The 23862-nt window shown below is 43.4% G+C and overlaps 1 protein-coding gene across 6 annotated transcripts in view; it reads right to left on the bottom strand.

Moving 5' to 3' along the window:
• The window catches only part of LOC139758841 (uncharacterized), a 557798-nt gene that overhangs the window by 177078 nt on the left and 356858 nt on the right, over positions 1–23862 (bottom strand). The window contains exon 1 of one of the 6 annotated variants that reach the window (XM_071680696.1): positions 109–151. The exons of the other annotated variants lie outside the window; for them this stretch is intronic. Within the exon in view, the coding sequence (XP_071536797.1) occupies positions 109–136 (28 nt within the window). The 5' untranslated portion in view covers positions 137–151. Of the gene's footprint in view, positions 1–108; positions 152–23862 lie in introns of those variants that run through there. 6 annotated transcript variants of the gene reach the window in all.

Raw genomic sequence — 23862 nt, 5'->3', positions numbered from 1 at the left:
TGAAGAAGGTATGTAGTGGGAATGTGTGGTTCATATAGCGAAGGTGGTATGTAGTGGGAATGTGTGGTTCGCAATAAGAGAGGATGGAGAACAGAATATGGGCGTTACCCTGATGTCCTACGGTGATGTCGCTCATGATATCACTGGGGGGGTTGGTGACGTCGGCACAGTTAAAGTTGGGGCTGTCCTCACCATGGGGGAATGCTGGTGGGTGTGGGGGAAGGTAGAGGGGTTGAGGGCCGAGAAAACACTGGGAGACGCAAGAAAAGGCTTGAGGCAGTGTGGGACCTTAGGGACAAGGTCATCCTCGGAGAAAACAACATGAGATCAAAGGTCATTCTCCCTCGGGTCAAACTTTCACCATCACCAGAGTTTGCCTCTCATGCTACAGTCTGTCCGACCGTCTACAATGAGAGAAAGAGAGAGAGAGAGAGAGAGAGAGAGAGAGAGAGAGAGAGAGAGAGAGAGAGAGAGAGAGAGAGAGAGAGAGAGAGAGAGAGGTTCTCTCTTCAGGACAGAACATGTGTTGGTGGTGGAGGCGTCAAGCAGCCACGCCTCTCGTCCGATACTAACCTCGGCACTTTACACCCCATACTCAGTTGACTCCGGCACCCAACATCACACACATACACAAACTACACAATACTCTCAATTTATATATATATATATATATATATATATATATATATATATATATATATATATATATATATATAATCACAGACTTCATTCAATCTGAATTTGTAACGACCGCATACTATCTTTCACACCCACATACGTAACCATACGTAAATACTTAACTGCGAGGCAAGCTGTACACCTGCTTTCATTTCTGCTGGCATTATCAGAGCGTTATCGACCAGTGGGATATATTACATCATGTCTAATGTAGCGCAATGACCGCCGGCCACTAAGTGAGTGTTACCCGGACCCAAGAGCCGGGCCACTCGGCCGCCACCATCCATACTTTACAACTCTTATCACCAACTCTCAACCTTTTCTGTTGCCTGAAGACGCTTCACGATACCCTGCCCTCTCTTCCCCCCCCGCCTGCAGGCAGAGCTGAGCCTTAACCACACGAGGTACTAGGCCAACTGTTTGTCTTGTCGGTTCAGAAGAGAGTAGAGAATTCTCACTCACATCTACACGAGTGTCTGTAACGTTAGAAGGTCGCGTCTTGGGTTCGAACCGAGGTTCATTAATGGTTTAGTCTACTCGCCCACTCGCGGCCAAACAGGGCGAACCTGTCAGTGGCCGGCAGGAGGTCCGGCCCAGCAACGGAGGCTTCCACCTACACGATGCATGCTTGGCCCAACACGGGTGTATGGGGGATGAGAGCATCGTTGCAGAAGGTGAATATACATGAGAGAATGATGGAGGCTGGCTGCATGGATGTTACGGACAAAGATGTGTATATGGTTAAGCAGCTGGAGGGGTTGGGTACATGGTTTGAGAGGCGGGGAACTGGGTTCATAGTTGGGGAAGTCGTGGGAACTAGTAGGTTTATGGCTGGTAAAGTGGTTGAAACTTGGCTGTTGGCTGAGAAGATGTTGGAGAACTAGGTTTATGGCAACAAGGGAAGTGAGAGAACTGGGCTTACAGAGGGGAAGTGGGAGAATTGGGTTCATGCTTGGGAATATGGAGGGACTGGATTCGTAGCGGAAGAAGTGCTTTAGCGTTTGAAGAAGTGGAGAAAACGAGGTTCATGGCAGAAGTGTGGGACTGGGTACATGGCTGGAGTGGTGGGATACTGGGTTCATGGTCGGAGTAGTGGGGACCTGGGTTCATGGCGGGAGTAGTGGGGACCTGGGTTCATGGCCGGAGTAGCGGGAACCTGGATCCAGGGATAAGGAAGAGGGCGTCATGGCTGTACAGAGCATAACATGGGAAATGTTACATGGCTGGGGAAGTGTGGGTGGAGATATGGTTGGTGGAGAAGGGGAGAGAGAGAGGGGTAAGTATCTGGCTAAGAAGTGAGGGAAATGGTCCAGCGGTTGAGGAGGCGGGGCGGGGAGCTGGCTGAGTAAATAATTAGGGTGGCAGCAGGCTGGGTGAATGATTGTGGAAGTGGAGGTTCAGTGAAGCAACCGTATATATATATATATATATATATATATATATATATATATATATATATATATATATATATATATATATATATATATATGACAGGGAAGGTCTGGACTTCTAGTATGGCTGGAAAGTTGGGGGATAAAGGGATGGCTGGTGAGACGGAGGCTTCATAACTGGGTACAGAGGTGGAGGACAGCTGCCTGGATTAAAAAGGGTAAGCGAATTTCCCTATCGTGTACTGGGACCACTACAGCCTATTCGTACACATCACTTTTAATGTAATTCCTCCACTCCCAGTATAGTGGGGTGGAGCAGGAATAGAGAGCCTCGAGGCACAACACATCTTACCGATAAAAAGGTCTTGAATTCTCGTCAGAAATTTACCTCGGTATCGAGGTATTTCTCCGAGTCCACTCTTGTTTGTTTTAAAGTCCTTACCGAGAGAGAGAGAGAGAGAGAGAGAGAGAGAGAGAGAGAGAGAGAGAGAGAGAGAGAGAGAGAGAGAGAGAGAGAGAGAGACCAGCGCACTTGTTTAAGCGCTGGATCGAACCCCGTCTCTCTTTTATCACTAGTCAAGAGGCACTAATCGCACGGCCATCCCTGGGTACATTCAAGCAAAGGATGGCACATGCTTGTGGGTTGGGAGGTAGTGGGGAAAGGTCGAATGGATGAGGAAGGTAGCTGGGTGGAGGAGCCTCTGTATAGAAATAATGAAATGAGAAACACGAAGGCTGATGGAGATGATGAAATAATGAGACGTGGAGAAGGGGTACGCTTCCAGATGTGGCAAAAGAAAAAGGCCAAGAAGAACAGGCAAGCAAGAAGTAGAAAATGAAGAAAGAAGACTGAAAACTCGACACCGTGATGTATCTATATATAAAAGAGAAGCCATTCATAAATGGACATGGTAAAGGGCGGGACGTGTACAACTGTACAACCAAAACACTATTGCCCAAGAACTTGGCAGTCTGCCCTACCACACTGGTGATGTCACACACAACACGCACGCACACAAATGCAAATGCACGTACACTTAATACACGTACACGTCATCACACACAATGAATAAACCGCTCGTCAATTACAGTATTATTGTTACCCATTCTTACAATTTATTATTGTTATTATTATCATCATTATTATTATTACTATTATTATTATTATTATCATTATTATCATTACTATTATTATTATTATTATTATCATATACGAAATCAGCCAGCCTGACACACAACGCCCTCACCTAGCTATAAATGGGTAATTCACGCCCACACCAACACTGCCTGACACACGCCCGCCCACACCAATACTGCCTGCCCACTCCAATACTGCCTGCCACACGCCCGCCCACACCAACACTGCCTGCCACACGCCCGCCCAGTCCAATACTGCCTGCCACACACCCGCTCACACCAACACTGCTTGCTACACGCCCGCCCACACCAACACTGCCTGCCACACGCCCGCCCACACCAATACTGCCTGCCACACGCCCGCCTACACCAATACTGCCTGCCACACGCCCGCCCACACCAATACTGCCTGCTACACGCCCGCCCAGTCAAATACTGCCTGCCACACACCCGCCCACACCAACACTGCCTGCAACACGCCCGCCCAGTCCAATACTGCCTGCCACACACCCGCTCACACCAACACTGCTTGCTACACGCCCGCCCACACCAACACTGCCTGCCACACGCCCGCCCACACCAATACTGCCTGCCACACGCCGGCCCACACCAATACTGCCTGCCACACGCCCGCCCACACCAACACTGCTTGCTACACCAACCTTAACAACTCCACTATCAGACGTATCCCCCGACACCCGCTCACTCCGCATGTTTGCACTGACGTTTCATAATACCCGGCAGGCAGAGGACTGAGGTCATCCTTGCTTGGTGACCGCTGGTAACTAGTTATTTATAGCCCTGGTGGTGGCTGCTGCCACTCCTAACCCCTAAAGCCTAACTTAGGTCACGGAGGTCAGGTCATTTCGCGTGCTGGGTCACCGAAACTGACTCGACTTCTTAACCTGATATCACTGCCGAGAATGTATATCACTGATTGAAACAAATCAAACAAATTCACATATTAATCGTAACATCTGCAACATTCTACTAAGGATGACTTTTTTTTTTCCAATTTAAGTAAATGGTTGATTTATAGTTCAGATATCAGTCACTGATGAAAAAAATTCCCCCTTGAGGAAACATCGTCCTTGGCAGCTGTAACTCCCTCCACACACACACACACACACACACACACACACACACACACACACACAAGTTGACATTCTCGCCCACATGATCGCAAATATTAATTAGTTGGTGTATTCCTGGCTGTGACGTGACGGGGTGGTCGAGGGAGGAGGAAGAGGAGGCAGCCCGTGTGGGGGTTGTTTGATGTTTGAGAGTAAACCTCCCTACAACTCAGGAGGTGAGAGGGAGGCCTGGAAAGCGACGTTTGGTGCTGCCTTACAAACGCGATCACAAAACCTACAGGACGAAGGACGGGGAGAAACAAAAGACAGGAAGGATCATCTAGGGAGGGGCAGCGGATTGAAACGGGAAAGCCACAAACACAGCAAAAACAAGAGGATGTGTGAATTAGACGACGAGAAGGAAGTGAATGATGATAATGATGATGGAGAAGATGATGGGGAAGAGGGTAGGAGAGAAAAAGATGATAAGCTACAGAAGCAACAGGAACAGGGTTAGTATTGGTGAGATCACGACAGAAAAAAAGGGAAGTGGGGGGGATGTCGAGGCCTGGTCATCCTCAACAACAAATAACGTGAGCGTTGTTCGCCGCAGCGTTCGTGTTGTCTGGCTAACACACTGGCGTCCACCAGAGAGGCACCAGCCTCCTCCCTAAGGTGATCCCCTGGCAGGCTTTCCCTGGGGTGATTCCCAGTTCGGAGGTCATCCCTAGGGTGATCCCCAGCCCCGACGCCATAGCTGGGCTGATCCCACGCCCGGATGTCATCCTGCGGTTGATCCCAGCGGGGAGGCCATCCCTGGTGTGCGTCCCCAAGTGCGGAAGCCATCCCTGGTGCGCCCAGTGTCAAACAACCTTCTAACACATCCCTGGCACTATATACATCTGTCAGGACAATATCCCAACCCATCCCTGGGGAGGGGAAGGGTACACGTTGACGAACTAACCCTGGGGTAATCGTTGTCAAGTCAGCATTCTAACAAATCCCCAGACCAGCCGTGGTCACACAAGAATCCAACACATCCTAAAGCCGCCGCTGCCAGACTATCTTCAAACATGTCCCTGGAGGAGGCTATCGTCGGGAAATCTCATAACACGTCCCTGGGCTCTTCCCTTTATCAGCTAACCTAAGAACAACTTCCTTTCGGGTAGCCGTCGTCTGCCAACCTTCCAACATCGCCCTTTGAAGGCAGGTGTTACGAGATGCCTTCCAACATTCCTGGGAATCGCACGAGTTCGGCCAACTTCCCAACATATACCAGGAGGAAATCGACCGTCGGCAAGCCTTCCAACACATCCCTAGAGACGACCGTTATCCGCCACACTCCAGCACAACCGTACGAGAGGCCTTTGCCAGACAACATTCCAACACATACCTGTGGGCGGCTGTCGTCAGCAAATCCTCCACCACAACAGCAACTTTGAAGACGCCCACTTTCAGCCTGCCATTCGACATTCCCACATGACGACGGTCGTGTGCCAGCCTTAAAACATCTATGAGAGTAACTGTTGCACACTAACCTTTCACCTTCACCCTCCAAAGCGACAGCTGACAACCACTTTTCCAGTCACATCCCTCAGGTAGGCTACTGGCAAACAAATCTTTAAAAATTTTGGTGTCCACTATCGTCGGTAGGGTTCCTTAACCCCTCTTAACTGTGCCTCGGTGCTAATACCATCTGCCAACCATTCAACAATCCTTTGGGCGCCCATCTTCCTCACCACACCTCCCAGTGCGTAACTCTATGGAGCAACCGTCGTCAGCCGGCCTTCCAATACACCATGCGAGCAGCCCAGGTCAGTCATTCTTCCAATAATCATCAGTAACATTATGGGAGGCACAGCGAGAGATCTAAGAAGATTCTCGATGTTTACAATATGTCCCAGACTAGCTAGGCTGTGGTGGCTACGTATGCCTGCAGACCAGTTTCCAGTAGCTTGGTCAACCAACGACCCAACTCACCAGACTAAGACGAGCCCAAGTTCTGGGGAGTAGACGAGCCCCCGAACTCTACTCCAGGTATACTCAAGGTATCCCCTGAGAGAGCCATCGCCAAACAAAATATTAGATTAAAATGCAAAGTTGAGAGGTATTATACAACGTGACGACGGAGACCTAGAAGACAAGGAGTCCTTACGTTATATAAAAGCAAGATCAACCTGAATCAATAACCCAATACGACAGATGAGTTCAACAGGATCCGAGAGGATCTAATCTAACAAACAGATGAACGCTCAGTCAATATGATGAGCAGAGTTCCTAAAAAAAAAAGGTCTGGGATTCGTTTGAGAAACAAAACACAAAAGACTACAAAACTTTATCCTAGAATAAACTTTTACTCTAAAAAGAAACTACAGTTCTTCCACTCAGCAGCCAACAGTAAACCCATTTCTGTAAGTACAGGAATGAAACTGCAGCAAGTTTATTTGAAAGTAAATCTGAATAACTGATTTTTTTTGTAAACACCAAGTTAAGAAAGGAGGGCAAGACAACTACAGCATGTACAACCAGGTCACGGGCCCTGGGCCTGACATCACAGGAGGTGGGGGACACTGGTGCCAACAACACTCCCAGTCACTGGCCAGTGGGAACATCGAGGCGAACGTCGCGCGGTGAGGCAAACTCCAGCTGAACCTTGCCTAACCCCGCAACCCAACATTCAGGCACTTGCCACCTTCCTTCTTCAGCAAGTCTGATGTGAATGTTCGACTGTCAACCGTCAGAAACAGGAGATGAATGGGCGACAAATGGCACGATGTCTGCATCACAAATGGAGATCCCACAAGCAGAGAACACCCTCACCACCAACATATACGCATCAGTAACCACAATTATACACCCAATTCAAAGTCGGGATTTATACGCAGGGAAACCACGTCGTAAACAGCGAATTTCACGTTTTTCCTCCTTATCCTGGCGCAACGTTCTGCCAGGTAACAACTGTGGTTAACGCAGCCTTGTAACGTGGAATGAGGGGGATTATACATGCTATCCATTCTCCCCTTCCTCCTACGTCACAAACATCTAGATAAGATAAGGAAAAATGGCGCCCGTCGCAAGCCTGTAATCTCGCACACACCAACTGGTAATGACAGGGAACACCGTAGCCTTTGCACACATATGTGGCTTTTGACTAGTGCATTTGCTTTTATCAGAGGAGAAATAAACATCAGACAAACCAACCTGGTGAAGCAACTCTTCCCATCTTCAGCAATTAGATGGGGTACACGCTCCAGTGGCGGCATGAGATGCTGTCTGGTCGCCGGGAGTTGGGGGTGGTTGGGGACGGGAGGGTGGATGATAGAGCGGGTGGCACGGAGGACATGTTGGCAGGGTGAGGCCATCTGGAGAAGGTGAATCCCTTCCCTCACACCAACACACAACACTTACAGACAACCATTAAGGCATGGCTGCCACGAACCCCAGACGCCCTAGCAAGTCTGTGTCTACTGGTACGTTAACACGGGCCTACAGCATGTCTATGTCTACTGGTGCGGCTATCACGGGCCCCCAAACGCTCCCAGCATCTCTACTGGTAGGGTTAGCGCGGGCATCCAGACGCCCCCAAACATATCCACTGTCTCGGTTACCAAGGGCCTCAGAATCCCACATCATGTTTATGGCATCCGTTGGCTGGACTTACTAAACACCAGAGATACTATACCGTCAAAGTCATAAACACCTTAACCCGAGAGGCTAAACCAAACTATTAATCGGCGTTAAATCTATAATCCATTTGGCCATTTGATATTCTTCTAGTTTTGTTGGCACACCTTTTACCAGAAGTACCCAAAATCGCCTTCCAATACAAGCACACACACACACACACACACACACACACACACACACACACACACACACACACACACACACACACATACACACACACACACACACACACACACACACACACACACACACAACTGGATGTTTACAAAGGGAGTAACTTCTACTTCAAAGAAGACACCACATCCAAGTTGTAACAACCGGATGTCTGAGGTGTCACAACATTCAGCATAAGCCACATACCTGAGGTTCCTCTCGCTATATAAGCGGCAACAGGTGTGCATCATGACTGAAACCCTCTGCTATACATGGGACATTCAGCTCATATTCACAACTCTTCTCTACGCATATATATATATATATATATATATATATATATATATATATATATATATATATATATATATATATATATATATATATATAAATATATATATATATATATATATATATATATATTTTCTTTTTTTTTTTTTTTTTTGCTTTGACGCTGTCTCCCGCGTTTGCGAGGTAGCGCAAGGAAACAGACGAAAGAAATGGCCCAACCCACCCCCATACACATGCCTTGATTCAATCCACTGACAGCACGTCAACCCCGGTATACCACATCGATCCAATTCACTCTATTCTTTGCCCTCCTTTCACCCTCCTGCATGTTCAGGCCCCGATCACACAAAATCTTTTTCACTCCATCTTTCCACCTCCAATTTGGTCTCCCTCTTCTCCTCGTTCCCTCCACCTCCGACACATATATCCTCTTGGTCAATCTTTCCTCACTCATTCTCTCCATGTGACCAAACCATTTCAAAACACCCTCTTCTACTCTCTCAACCACGCTCTTTTTATTTCCACACATCTCTCTTACCCTTACGTTACTTACTCGATCAAACCACCTCACACCACACATTGTCCTTAAACATCTCATTTCCAGCACATCCATCCTCCTGCGCACAACTCTATCCATAGTCCACGCCTCGCAACCATACAACATTGTTGGAACCACTATTCCTTCAAACATACCCATTTTTGCTTTCCGAGATAATGTTCTCGACTTCCACACATTCTTCAAGGCTCCCAGAATTTTCGCCCCCTCCCCCACCCTATGATCCACTTCCGCTTCCATGGTTCCATCCGCTGCCAGATCCACTCCCAGATATCTAAAACACTTCACTTCCTCCAGTTTTTCTCCATTCAAACTCACCTCCCAATTGAATTGACCCTCAACCCTACTGTATATATATATATATATATATATATATATATATATATATATATACTTTCCCCGTGGACTCATAGAAATATCTTGATCACGCGCAAAATTGTGATCCTTCCCGATATATATAAATATATATATATATATATATATATATATATATATATATATATATATATATATATATATATATATACATACATATATTATCTATTTATTCATTTATTTTCCTTTGTCGCTGTCTCCCGCGTTAGCGAGTTAGCGCAAAAAAAACAGACGAAAGAATGGCACAACCCATCCATATACACATGTATGTACATACACGTCCACACAAGCAAATATACATACCTATACATCTCAACATATACATATATATACACACACAGACATATACATATATACACATGTACATAATTCATACTGTCTGCCCTTATTCATTCCCATCGCCACCTCGCCACACATGGAATAACATCCCCCTCCCCCCTCATGTGTGCGAGGTAGCGCTAGGAAAGACAACAAAGGCCACATTCATTCACACTCAGTCTCTAGCTGTCATGTAATAATGCACTGAAAACACAGCTCCCTTTCCACATCCAGGCCCCACACAACTTTCCATGGTTTACCCCAGACGCTTCACATGCCCTGGTTCAATCCATCGACAGCACGTCCACCCCGGTATACCAAATCGTTCCAATTCACTCTATTTCTTCCACGCCTTTCACCCTCCTGCATGTTCAGGCCCCAATCACTCAAAATCTTTTTCACTCCATCTTTCCACCTCCAATTTGGTCTCCCACTTCTCCTCGTTCCCTCCACCTCTGACACATATATCCTCTTGGTCAGTCTTTCCTCATTCATTCTCTCCATGTGACCAAACCATTTCAAAACATCCTTTTCTGCTCTCTCAGCCACAACCTCCTCAAACATCTCATTTCTAGCACATCCACCCTCCTCCGCACAACTCTATCTATGGCCCACGCCTCGCAACCATATAACATTGTTGGAACCATTATTTCTTCAAACAATCCCAGTTTTGCTTTCCGAGATAATGTTCTCGACTTCCACACATTCTTCAACGCTCCCAGAACTTTCGCCCCCTCCCCCACCCTATGACTCACTTCCGCTTCCATGGTTCCATTCGCTGCCAGATCCACTCCCAGATATCTAAAACACTTTACTTCCTCCAGTTTTCTCCATTCAAACTTACGTCCCAATTGACTTGTCCCTCAACCCTACTATACCTAATAACCTTGCTCTTATTCACATTTACTCTCAGGCTTTCTTCTTTCACACACTTTACCAAATTCAGTCACCAGCTTCTGCAGTTTCTCACATGAATCAGCCACCAGCGCTGTATCATCAGCGAACAACAAGCTCTCTCATTCACAACAGACTGCATACTTGCCCTTCTTTCCAAAACTCTTGCATTCACCTCCCTAACAGCCCCATCCATAAACAAATTAAACAACCATGGAGGCATCACACACCCCTGCCGCAAACCTACGTTCACTGCGAACCAATCACTTTCCTCTCTTCCTACACGTACACATGCCTTACATCCTCGATAAAAACTTTTCACTGTTTCTAACAACTTGCCTCCCACACCATATATTCTTAATACCTTCCAAAGAGCATCTCTATCAATTCTATCATATGCCTTCTCCAGATCCATAAAAGCTACATACAAATCCATTTGCTTTTCTAAGTATTTCTCACATACATTCTTCAGAGCAAACACCTTATCCACACATCCTCTACCACTTCTGAAACCACACTGCTCTTCCCCAATCTGACGCTCTGTACATGCCTTCACCCTCTCAATCAATACCCTCCCATATACTTTCACAGGAATGCTCAACAAACTTATACCTCTGTAATTTGAGCACTCACTTTTATCCCCTTTGCCTTTGTACAATGGCACTATGCAAGCCTTCCGCCAATCCTCAAGCACCTCACCATGTGATCGTCCAAAACATGTTTTGGACAATCACATGTTTACTAAATAGCGTCTTAGCTTCGTCTCTTCGATGTATATCAACTGACTGTTATATTTCTCTCTTGTGTCTCCCCTGGTGATGTGATTATTACACGAAAGTGCACTTGGGAACTTATCGTGTTTCATTTTCCCCGTGGACTCAGGAATATATATATATATATATATATATATATATATATATATATATATATATATATATATATATATATATATATATAATTTGCTTTAAAAAGTATCTTCTCGGTGAGGTGTTTCCAAAACGTCTTTTACCATCCTCTCTACGGTTCATCTATGACTCGCTCTCCTTACCTTACCTTGTCTGAGATCCTCAGTTTCCACATAACCATACAGCTGAACATCCCCTCCCCTTCCCCGTTACACATTACTATAAATTCGTTTCTCAATGTGGCACTTGAAGGTAGGTCTGATGTACGTAGGTTTACGGCGTTTCACTTGGAAGACGCACACTGGATAGCTGAGGGGTGACCAAACACGCTTTGGTAAGGAAGAACATGAACACCCCAGTACACTATCCCTACGAACCCTAGTCACTGTACAAGATAATCTGAGTTGTGCCAATGTACAAGATCTCTCTCATAACAAATAATCCAATATAAAATTCCATCTTGGAATTTACTGGGGCATTCAGACAGCCAGTCATCTCAACCGAGTAAACACAGGATGTGCTGAATTCCTATACTCCCTCACTGTGTGTGTGTGTGTGTGTGTACGGCAGATAACTGTGGTGGTGGTAGTGTGGGCGGGTCACACGCCAGGGGTAATTCTCAAGACATCTGGTTGCATACTAATGAGAAATACTTGAACGACTGACTAAGGACTGACTCAGAGCCAGATGGACAATAACACACCATCATTGAGCGATACCACAACTGTAATTTGAATACGACATCTTAGATGTAAGTACAGAAAGGCATTACTCAAGCCCAAGACGATCAGAAAACATCATGTTCCAATATGTCCAATATGGCACTATTTACTTGTGTCTGCTTTCCTAATATCTACAATTTTTTTTCAAGACTAACTATCAGATTTCAGAAAACATCCAGGAACCACGATGATTATGCATGCCATACGGCCCTGGCTGGTGTACCTCAACTTCCACGAACAATCGAGACTTCACTGCAACACTCGACAGTTACAGTTCGCCTGTTATTTCTCAGACTTAAGACCTCGTTGCCATATTTTAAACTTCTGGGTTCAACACCCGGAGATCCACCTTGGGACTTGGATACCGCCCGCTCTCTACTTCCACTTCGCCAGCCGGCAATTGACTCTGTACAGACCCCTTTCCTAGCAAGTGCGTGCTTCACGTTCAATCAAAAGGTCATCTCAAACCACGGGAGCTTTTATCTGGGAACAATATTTAGCTCCGGCGAAGAGTTTGCGCTCAACAGAATAGCATCTTGAGTGATTTCTGTTGTTTGCAGTATCTTGTTTCTAACGGTCACTGGGATACGAACGATCCCATTTCCAAAAGTAACTATATCTGAAAAGCAAACAAATGCTCTGAACTGTCATCATCTGTTTTTCTTTTCAAAGTTCGCAAAATTCATCTTACGATGACATGATATCATTATCTATTTTCCTTTACGCATCATTGGTTATAAACGTACTGTATTCAGGCACATAACAACGAAGCAGCCGAGGCCTATTTTACGTTCAACATAACGTAAGGCCGGCTGACCGTTTAAGTTTTGGGCCTATCAAAAACCAAGGTCATCATGACCATCAAGGTTAAGCTTCACACACACACACACACACACACACACACACACACCGGAAAATCAGGTGTTCAAGTTCATTCTAAGACCACATACACTAACTCAACATTATGTACTTCTTAAGTCAGCCTACTGATGGCTTCGCTCTGGACTGTAATCACTTGGTGTCCTCAACAATTGGGATTTTCATATTTATTCAGATATCTACGTCACACACGAGGATAAGAAAGAGAAGTGATGGTGAACTAGAATATGCTTTGGTTATCAGATCTGTTAAATGTTCTTAACTTGTGGTTCACAGGAGATAAATAAGTAAATGGGTAAATATTATCATCGCCACTATCTCTAAAAAGGGAAGTTGGGTGATGTCATACGTTCGTGAATTTAGATCCAGATATTATCTTCGATATATGTTGAAGGTGGTCCACAAACACAGGTGTCCTGTACATAAAAAAAGATCACTAACCCCAGTTGTAGATGCACTGGGGAATACATAAAACAGAATTGGCCAAAGCTTTTACTGAACGTGACCACGACCGGTGAGTCCTACCATGGAAAATGTTTATATGGCGTGGAGGGGATACTGTAAAGTTATGACAGGTACTCCCATTTTCGGTACTATGACACCAGTGTCGCATCCAATAAAAGCTTTTGCAATATTTATATATATATATATATATATATATATATATATATATATATATATATATATATATATATATATATATGCGAAAGTATAAAAGTACAGTTGTACATGATATATATTCATTTTATCATAATTAGTCGCTGTCTCCCGCGTTAGCGAAGTAGCGCAAGTATATATATATATATATATATATATATATATATATATATATATATATATATATATATATGAAACTACCGTTTTTTATTTGATCCTCAATGCATCAATGTTATCACAGAGTGATCGTAACTGCACAGTGAATCTTCACGCTCTGGACCCGCGTTGTGTAAATCGTTCAATTCCACTGAATCACGCCAGATTATATCATAATATTCTTGAAGTCTGATGCTGTTCTTATTGTACTGCTTTGCCTCCTTAGTGATATAAGGATACGAGACAAAAACCAGAGTCTAGGCTCTCCAAAAGAAGCCCACAATAATGAGTTTTGTACACAGACGAAGAGCAAGGATATATTGTTGTCAATGGCCCTCTCTACGTCCCATGATGGGGAAGCGAACTCTGCTTCTCACAACAATGGGGAACCACTCTGGGGAGGTTTACATATAGGGTGACTCACCTGCATCTGATGTGCACTCGCTACTTGTGTACTGTGTGTGTGTGTGTGTGTGTGTATATACACACGCACACACACACACACACACACACACACACACATATATATATATATATATATATATATATATATATATATATATATATATATATATATATGGGAAAGGATCACAATTTTGCGCGTGATCAAGATATTCCTATGAGTCCACGGGGAAAATGAAACGATAAGTTCTCAAGTGCACTTCGTGTAATAATCACATCATCAGGCGAGACACAAGAGAAAAATATAAGTCAGTTGATATACATCGAAGAGACGAAGCTAGGACGCCATTTGGTAAACATGCGATTGTCCAAGACATACAACGAGCGTTCATAAACTTTTAATTCTACAAATTTTATCAACAATAAAGTTATCTAATTTGTATAAACCTTCACTAATATTAAGATTATAATTCTTTCTGTATTTGAGGATAGAATATTCAATGATATTTCTCGTGGTAATTGAGTTAGAGCTAATAACTGAGATGGCATTACTCCAGTCAATACAATGATCATATCTTTTAACGTGATTAAACAAGACATTTGATTCTTGTCCCTTAAGTTAACAAAGAAATCATTTTATAGAGTTGAGCCCAAACCTCTCATTGACATCAAGAATCTTTTAGTTTTCACCTTTAATAATAATTTCACTTTACTTCCCATGTTGCTTAAATCCTTTAATGTAAATGTTGCCTTTAGCAACAGCAATACTATAAAGAATATCTTAATCAGGAATTCACCAGAAAATTCTCTTGGATGCATCTATAAAGTGCCATGTGGAAATTGTGATAAATTTCATGTAGGGCAGACTGGTAAGGATCTTCCTGTTAGACTTAAGCAACATAAATATAGGATAAGAACTGGACAAGAATCAAATGCCTTGTTTAATCACGTTAAAAACTATGATCATTGTATTGACTGGAGTAACGCCATCTTAGTTATTAACTTTAACTCTATTACCACGAGAAATATCATTGAATATTCTATTACTAAATACACAAAGAATTATAATCTTAATATCAGTGATGGTTTATACAAATTAGATAACTTTAGTGTTGATAAAATTCGTAAAAATATAAGTTTATGAACGCTCGTTCTATGTCTTGGACAATCGCATGTTTACCAAACGGCGTCCTAGCTTCGTCTCTTCGATGTATATCAACTGACTTACATTTCTCTCTTGTGTCTCCCCTGATGATGTGATTATTAAACGAAAAGGCACTTGGGAACTTGTGTTTCATTTTCCCCGTGGACTCATAGGAATATATATATATATATATATATATATATATATATATATATATATATATATATATATATTTTCTTTCTTTCAAACTATTCGCCATTTCCCGCATTAGCGAGGTAGCGTTAAGAACAGAGGACTGGGCCTTTGAGGGAATACCCTCACCTGGCCCAATTCTCTGTTCCTTCTTTTGGAAAATTAAAAAAAAAACGAGAGGGGGAGGATTTCCAGCCCCCCGCTCCCTCCCCTTTTACTCGCCTTCTACGACACGCAGGGAATACGTGGGAAGTATTCTTTCTCCCCTATCCCCAGGGATAATATATATATATATATATATATATATATATATATATATATATATATATATATATATATATATATATATATCATTTCCTGTTCATAGTTTTCTATTCTGCCTCAGTTTTCTATTCAGTCTCCAGCCGAAACAGCTTAAATTTCCTCCATACAAGACGGATGTGGTGCATGCCCTAAGTACCCCAGTGATCAACCTTTCCAGATATATATATATATATATATATATATATATATATATATATATATATATATACCCTAGCCTACTCCCAAGCACATTTCTTCTACCATCTTCTACAGGAGGATGAATACCTGCGTCTTCACTGTGTCTGAAGAGGTGATGGTACATATCATATCCACATCATCCAAACAAATCTAATCCAATATCATAATCCAATATCATATTCCTTCCACTGACTTTTGTTTGTTGTTTATGAACTTCTCACCGAGTCTATGAGCGTTACCTTCTGTCCTACCTCCCGAGGGAGGTTTTCAACTCGGTTGTTGTTCCCTGTTCGTTTCCATGATGATTATACAACCATAATTCCATAATCCTTATTAGCTCTGCAAGTTTCTGTCGTCTCGCATCTGGTCGTGCATATAGCTCCATCACGTCCATTGAAGATACCGAGAGATATCTATGCTATCATTCATTATGATCTTTCATTCATTCGTGTTACCGTGAACCTCAACAGTACTGCTAAATTCGTTTCATTTGCAGTCCACTTAAGACTAGAACATTTCCACTTGTGTCACGGTTGACGGTCCTGGATGATGCTAGGCAATGACATATCCTACACTATTAGCTGTGGTCATGGTGGAGGGGTTGTTTAGTGTGTACCGCTGGTGTTTCCATGTTAGCTCCCGTATCTCTCACTGTAGACCTATGGGAGTCATTTAATGCCATCTAATTTGTATATTCTTTCGTTTGTGTCAATGAACAGTCTGGTGGATGATACACGGTGGTCGTGTTCTTTACCCTGTGGTCTGTATCAGAGGGTCCTCATCACAATGAGCAGGTTCGGTATAAATTAAGGCTTTGTTTTTCGTGTAACGGTGACTCGCACATTCCTAGACGTTAGAACTTGACGCAGTTCTCTGAATCCCATCTGCCTCTACTGAGCTGAGTGACTGCGAAATGCAGGGTTCCTCTGTGCATCCTATCCAGATACTTTGGATCTTCGCCTCTTCTTTCTCCCTACAGCTAGACTGGCGAGTATCATCACTTCGCTACGTCTGGCATTACACATGATAACAACGTCCCCAGCTGCTGTTATGAACTGACATGGATTATGTACATATATGATTTATAATAAAGTACAATAAGTCCTTTTCTCTTCTACATATACATAAAAATTCTATAGAATACATGCAGGTGGTGTGTGTGTGTGTGTGTGTGTGTGTGTGTGTGTGTGTGTGTGTGTGTGTGTGTGTGTGTGTGTGCGTGTGTGTATGTATGTATGTATGTATGTATGTATGTATGTATATGGGGGTACGGGAGAATTCCCACGCATTCCCTGTCTGTCACAGAAAGCGACTAAAATGGGTGGGAGCGGGGGCTGGAAATTCTTCCCTCATATTTCACTTTTCCAAAAGAAGGAACAGAGACGCGGGCCATGTGAGGATTTTCCCCTCTGAGGCTCAGTCATCTATACTTGACGCTACCTCGATAACGTGGGAAATGGCGAATGTGTATCATATATATATATATATATATATAAATATATATATATTATATATATATATATATATATATATATATATATATATATATATATTTTTTTTTTTTTTTTTTTTTTTTTTTTTTTTTTTTTTATACTTTGTCGCTGTCTCCCGCGTTTGCGAGGTAGCGCAAGGAAACAGACGAAAGAAATGGCCCAACCCCCCCCCCCCCCATACACATGTACATACACACGTCCACACACGCAAATATACATACCTACACAGCTTTCCATGGTTTACCCCAGACGCTTCACAGGCCTTGATTCAATCCACTGACAGCACGTCAACCCCGGTATACCACATGACTCCAATTCACTCTATTCCTTGCCCTCCTTTCACCCTCCTGCATGTTCAGGCCCCGATCACACAAAATCTTTTTCACTCCATCTTTCCACCTCCAATTTGGTCTCCCTCTTCTCCTCGTTCCCTCCACCTCCGACACATATATCCTCTTGGTCAATCTCTCCTCACTCATTCTCTCCATGTGCCCAAACCATTTCAAAACACCCTCTTCTGCTCTCTCAACCACGCTCTTTTTATTTCCACACATCTCTCTTACCCTTACGTTACTTACTCGATCAAACCACCTCACACCACACATTGTCCTCAAACATCTCATTTCCAGCACATCCATCCTCCTGCGCACATCTCTATCCATAGCCCACGCCTCGCAACCATACAACATTGTTGGAACCACTATTCCCTCAAACATACCCACCTTCGCTTTCCGAGACAATGTTCTCGACTTCCACACATTTTTCAAGGCTCCCAAAATTTTCGCCCCCTCCCCCACCCTATGATCCACTTCCGCTTCCATGGTTCCATCCGCTGACAGATCCACTCCCAGATATCTAAAACACTTCACTTCCTCCAGTTTTTCTCCATTCAAACTCACCTCCCAATTGACTTGACCCTCACCCCTACTGTACCTAATAACCTTGCTCTTATTCACATTTACTCTCAACTTTCTTCTTCCACACACTTTACCAAACTCAGTCACCAGCTTCTGCAGTTTCTCACATGAATCAGCCACCAGCGCTGTATCATCAGCGAACAACAACTGACTCACTTCCCAAGCTCTCTCATCCCCAACAGACTTCATACTTGCCCCTCTTTCCAGGACTCTTGCATTTACCTCCCTTACAACCCCATCCATAAACAAATTAAACAACCATGGAGACATCACACACCCCTGCCGCAAACCTACATTCACTGAGAACCAATCACTTTCCTCTCTTCCTACACGTACACATGCCTTACATCCTCGATAAAAACTTTTCACTGCTTCTAACAACTTGCCTCCCACACCATATATTCTTAATACCTTCCACAGAGCATCTCTATCAACTCTATCATATGCCTTCTCCAGATCCATAAATGCTACATACAAATCCATTTGCTTTTCTAAGTATTTCTCACATACATTCTTCAAAGCAAACACCTGATCCACACATCCTCTACCACTTCTGAAACCGCACTGCTCTTCCCCAATCTGATGCTCTGTACATGCCTTCACCCTCTCAATCAATACCCTCCCATATAATTTACCAGGAATACTCAACAAACTTATATATATATATATATATATATATATATATATATATATATATATATATATATGTCGGAGGTGGAGGGAACGGAGAAGAGGGAGACCAAATTGGAGGTGGAAAGATGGAGTGAAAAAGATTTTGTGTGATCGGGGCCTGAACATGCAGGAGGGTGAAAGGAGGGCAAGGAATAGAGTGAATTGGAGCGATGTGGTATACCGGGGTTGACGTGCTGTCAGTGGATTGAATCAAGGCATGTGAAGCGTCTGGGGTAAACCATGGAAAGCTGTGTAGGTATGTATATTTGCGTGTGTGGACGTATGTATATACATGTGGGTTGGGCCATTTCTTTCGTCTGTTTCCTTGCGCTACCTCGCAAACGCGGGAGACAACGACAAAGCAAAAAAAAAAAAAAAAATATTATTTATATATATATATATATATATATATATATATATATATATATATATATATATATATATATATATATATATATAAGCAGTGAAAAGTTTTTATCGAGGATGTAAGGCATGTGTATGTGTAGGAAGAGAGGAAAGTGATTGGTTCTCAGTGAATGTAGGTTTGCGGCAGGGGTGTGTGATGTCTCCAAGGTTGTTTAATTTGTTTATGGATGGGGTTGCTAGGGAGGTAAATGCAAGAGTTTTGGAAAGAGGGGCAAGTATGAAGTCTGTTGGGGATGAGAGAGCTTGGGAAGTGAGTCAGTTGTTGTTCGCTGATGATACAGCGCTGGTGGCTGATTCATGTGAGAAATTGCAGAAGCTGGTGACTAAGGTTTGGTAAAGTGTGTGGAAGAAGAAAGTTAAGAGTAAATGTGAATAAGAGCAAGGTTATTAAGTACAGTGGGGTTGAGGGTCAAGTCAATTGGGAGGTGAGTTTCAATGGAGAAAAATTGGAGGAAGTGAAGTGTTTTAGATATCTGGGAGTGGATCTGGCAGCGGATGGAACCATGGAAGCGGAAGTGGATCATAGGGTGGGGGAGGGGGCGAAAATTCTGGGGGCCTTGAAGAATGTGTGGAAGTCGAGAACATTATCTCGGAAAGCAAAAATGGGTATGTTTGAAGGAATAGTGGTTCCAACAATGTTGTATGGTTGCGAGGCGTGGGCTATGGATAGAGTTGTGCGTAGGAGGATGGATGTGCTGGAAATGAGATGTTTGAGGACAATGTGTGGTGTGAGGTGGTTTGATCGAGTGAGTAACGTAAGGGTAAGAGAGATGTGTGGAAATAAAAAGAGCGTGGTTGAGAGAGCAGAAGAGGGTGTTTTGAAGTGGTTTGGGCACATGGAGAGAATGAGTGAGGAAAGATTGACCAAGAGGATATATGTGTCGGAGGTGGAGGGAACGAGGAGAAGAGGGAGACCAAATTGGAGGTGGAAAGATGGAGTGAAAAAGATTTTGTGTGATCGGGGCCTGAACATGCAGGAGGGTGAAAGGAGGGCAAGGAATAGAGTGAATTGGAGCGATGTGGTATACCGGGGTTGACGTGCTGTCAGTGGATTGAATTAAGGCATGTGAAGCGTCTGGGGTAAACCATGGAAAGCTGTGTAGGTGTGTATATTTGCGTGTGTGGACGTATGTATATACATGTGTATGGGGGGGGTTTGGGGTTGGGCCATTTCTTTCGTCTGTTTCCTTGCGCTACCTCGCAAACGCGGGAGACAGCGACAAAGTATAATAAAAAAATATATATATATATATATATATATATATATATATATATATATATATATATATATTTATAATATCTTGAAGAACACAAGAAATCTTGTAATTTTCTTAGACAGCCCAATGAGGATCTGTTACAGTCATACTCCTATGAGATTTGTCAGTCATTTATTTATATATGCAGATCCTGATGACGGCCGCACAGTGGCGCATCACACACACACACAGACACACACACACACACACACACACACACATCTACCAGTAATGCATCCAGGCCCCGGCCTCCCGACCTGTACACCAGCCTCGCCCGTCTGCTGCCTCACTAAGCATAGGCTACAATAAAACGACCTTCATATAAGCCCCGGGTCCGTCCCATCTTATCAGGGGCCACATTGAAAGACACAACAATAAACTAGCAATCTTAGCCTTACAAATGGACTCAACGCTGAGAGTGAGAGAGAGAGAGAGAGAGAGAGAGAGAGAGAGAGAGAGAGTATAACCCCGTATCTGCTCAGTAACAGGGAACTTTATGGATCACGCGGCCTCCAACTCTTTACTTTCTACAAAGAAGAAAAAAAACTGAGCACAAATAATACTTTCCTGAGCTTGAAGGCAAATCAAGGTCTCTCTCTCTCTCTCTCTCTCTCTCTCTCTCTCTCTCTCTCTCTCTCTCTCTCTCTCTCTCTCACACACACACAAGGGCACCTGGCACAAGCTAAGGGGGTGTGCGTAAATAAATAATTGAAGATTGGTTTATCAAACTCAAGCAGTCAGTTAATGTATCACAAAAGAGCTTAAGATCAAGGTGTGCTAGTGGAAAAGACATATATATATATATATATATATATATATATATATATATATATATATATATATATATATATATATATATATACATATATATATATATATATATATATATATATATATATATATATATATATATATATATATATATATATATTTCTTTTCTTTCATACTATTCGCTATTTCCCGCGTCAGCGAGGTAGCGTTAAGAACAGAGGACTGGGCCTCTGAGGAAACATCCTCATCCAGCCCCCTTCTCTGTTCCTTCCTTTGGAAAAAAAAAAAAAAAAATATACATACATACATATGCAAGACGGGGCAACACGAGTGTAACAAAATTCCATCTTGTAACACGGAAATAGTAGTCACACACACACACACACACAGACAAAGCCTTTGGAGTCGACACTGTACCCAACCTGTCGCTTGAGCTCCGCCTCAGGAAAATTGTCAAGGAGACAAACTGTCTGCTGGCAAATATCAGGATCGTATTCAGATACATGGATAAGTTAATGTTAAGCAAACTATTCACAAGATACATTAGGCCAGAGTATGCAGCTCATGTTTGGTCATCGCACTGGGCCAAGTACAAAGAACTAATACAGAAGGTCTAGAGGAGGGCAACAAAATGGTCCCACAATTAAGAGGAGTGAGTTATACTGAGTAGTTAGAGGCCATAAACTTGCCCCATGGGGGAAAGAAGAGGAAGTGGTGAGGCTCCCAACATTCAAGTTTGTAAAACCAGTTTGATGTCGACAGTGAACTGGTCTTCGAAACATGCGTGCAAACACAGAACAACCATGGCCCATAAGAAAAACTAAGCAAGACATTTGTTACAAGAAATGTTAAGAAGTACCTTTATGGTACCAGAGCAGTGGACGAATGGGATGTGCAAGTGCTGCTAGTATACAAATGATTACAAAGCTGGATGACAGAGGAAGTTGTAGACATGAGGAGGGGATACGAGTGGAGACACCCAAACCGTGCTGTACGATGAGGTAGGTTCCAAATAGGCAATCACACACACACACACACACACACACACACACACACACACACACACACACTGGGCCTCTGTGGTCTAGAGGTTTGCATTACTGACTATCCTCCATGCATAGGGCCGCCTGGGATCAAATCTGCATAGGTTCGAATCCCAGTCGCGCCAGCCGGTCCACAGTCCAACCCCCAGCTGTTAATCCTCCCTTGGGAGCTGGTCGATAAAACGGTTACTTGGCATAGGCTAGGGTGCTTGTGTGTGTGTGTGTATGTGTGTGTGTGTGTGTGTGTGTACATAGAGGTAAAGACATGGCACATATATACGAGGTTAAAAGACGGGGGCAACACGAGTGTAAAACTCTTTTCCCGCCACATAAATAGTAATCAAAAACAGTAACCACAGACACACACATACACACACACACACACACACACACACACACACACACACACACAAACACACACACACCCTAACCTAAGCAAGGTACCCATTTATCGACCGGTCCAAAAGGAGGGACGAACACTAAACACCTGGGATTAGGCGAATGTCAGTCACACCCAAGATTCGAGCTCCGGAGCAGTGCTAACTCATGGTCAGTAACGCTAGCCACTACTACACGGAGGCCCATTTTTCGTGTATATGTGTGTGCAGTGATAACACTTCCGAGACAGAACACAGCAACTGCTGTTTTGTTTCTAATTCACAGCTACCAGTAAATAATTCCTTATAGGATCATGATGGCAGAAACCTTCACATAATCCAAGAATAACATAACATGGGAACAGACGACACAGGTTAGGCATAGGGTGACCCAGGCATAACCAAATGTTTATGTCAGGGAAGACCACGTTTATGGTTCCTTCCATTAAAACCTAAGCAGCTGTACAAAGGGCCGAGTATTGTAGGGTGGATCGTTGTGATGTCTGTCTCTTTCCTTCCACCACTAACCTTTGGAACTCTTTACCCGTAATGTTTTCCCAACATCTACAACTTGATCCTTCATCAAAGATAGACCTTTTCCGTTTCCTCCCACAACCTCTAAAAAATATTTTCTATATCTCCTTACTTTACCTCCAACCCTTTTCTGACCCGCGACCGAAGCCTTCCACGTACAAACCCAAGCCTGGGCATGGTGCACGGTGTTTACACTCTCAGCATCTGAAAGCAGTACAATCATCTTATCTTACTGTCCCGCACCAGCCACCCATTATATATC

The sequence above is a fragment of the Panulirus ornatus genome, chromosome 31 (genome assembly GCF_036320965.1).
Source record: "Panulirus ornatus isolate Po-2019 chromosome 31, ASM3632096v1, whole genome shotgun sequence".
Classification (NCBI taxonomy): Eukaryota; Metazoa; Arthropoda; class Malacostraca; order Decapoda; family Palinuridae; genus Panulirus; species Panulirus ornatus.
Note: the sequence above shows the minus strand (reverse complement) of the source record. Positions and strands in the feature narration are given on the sequence as shown.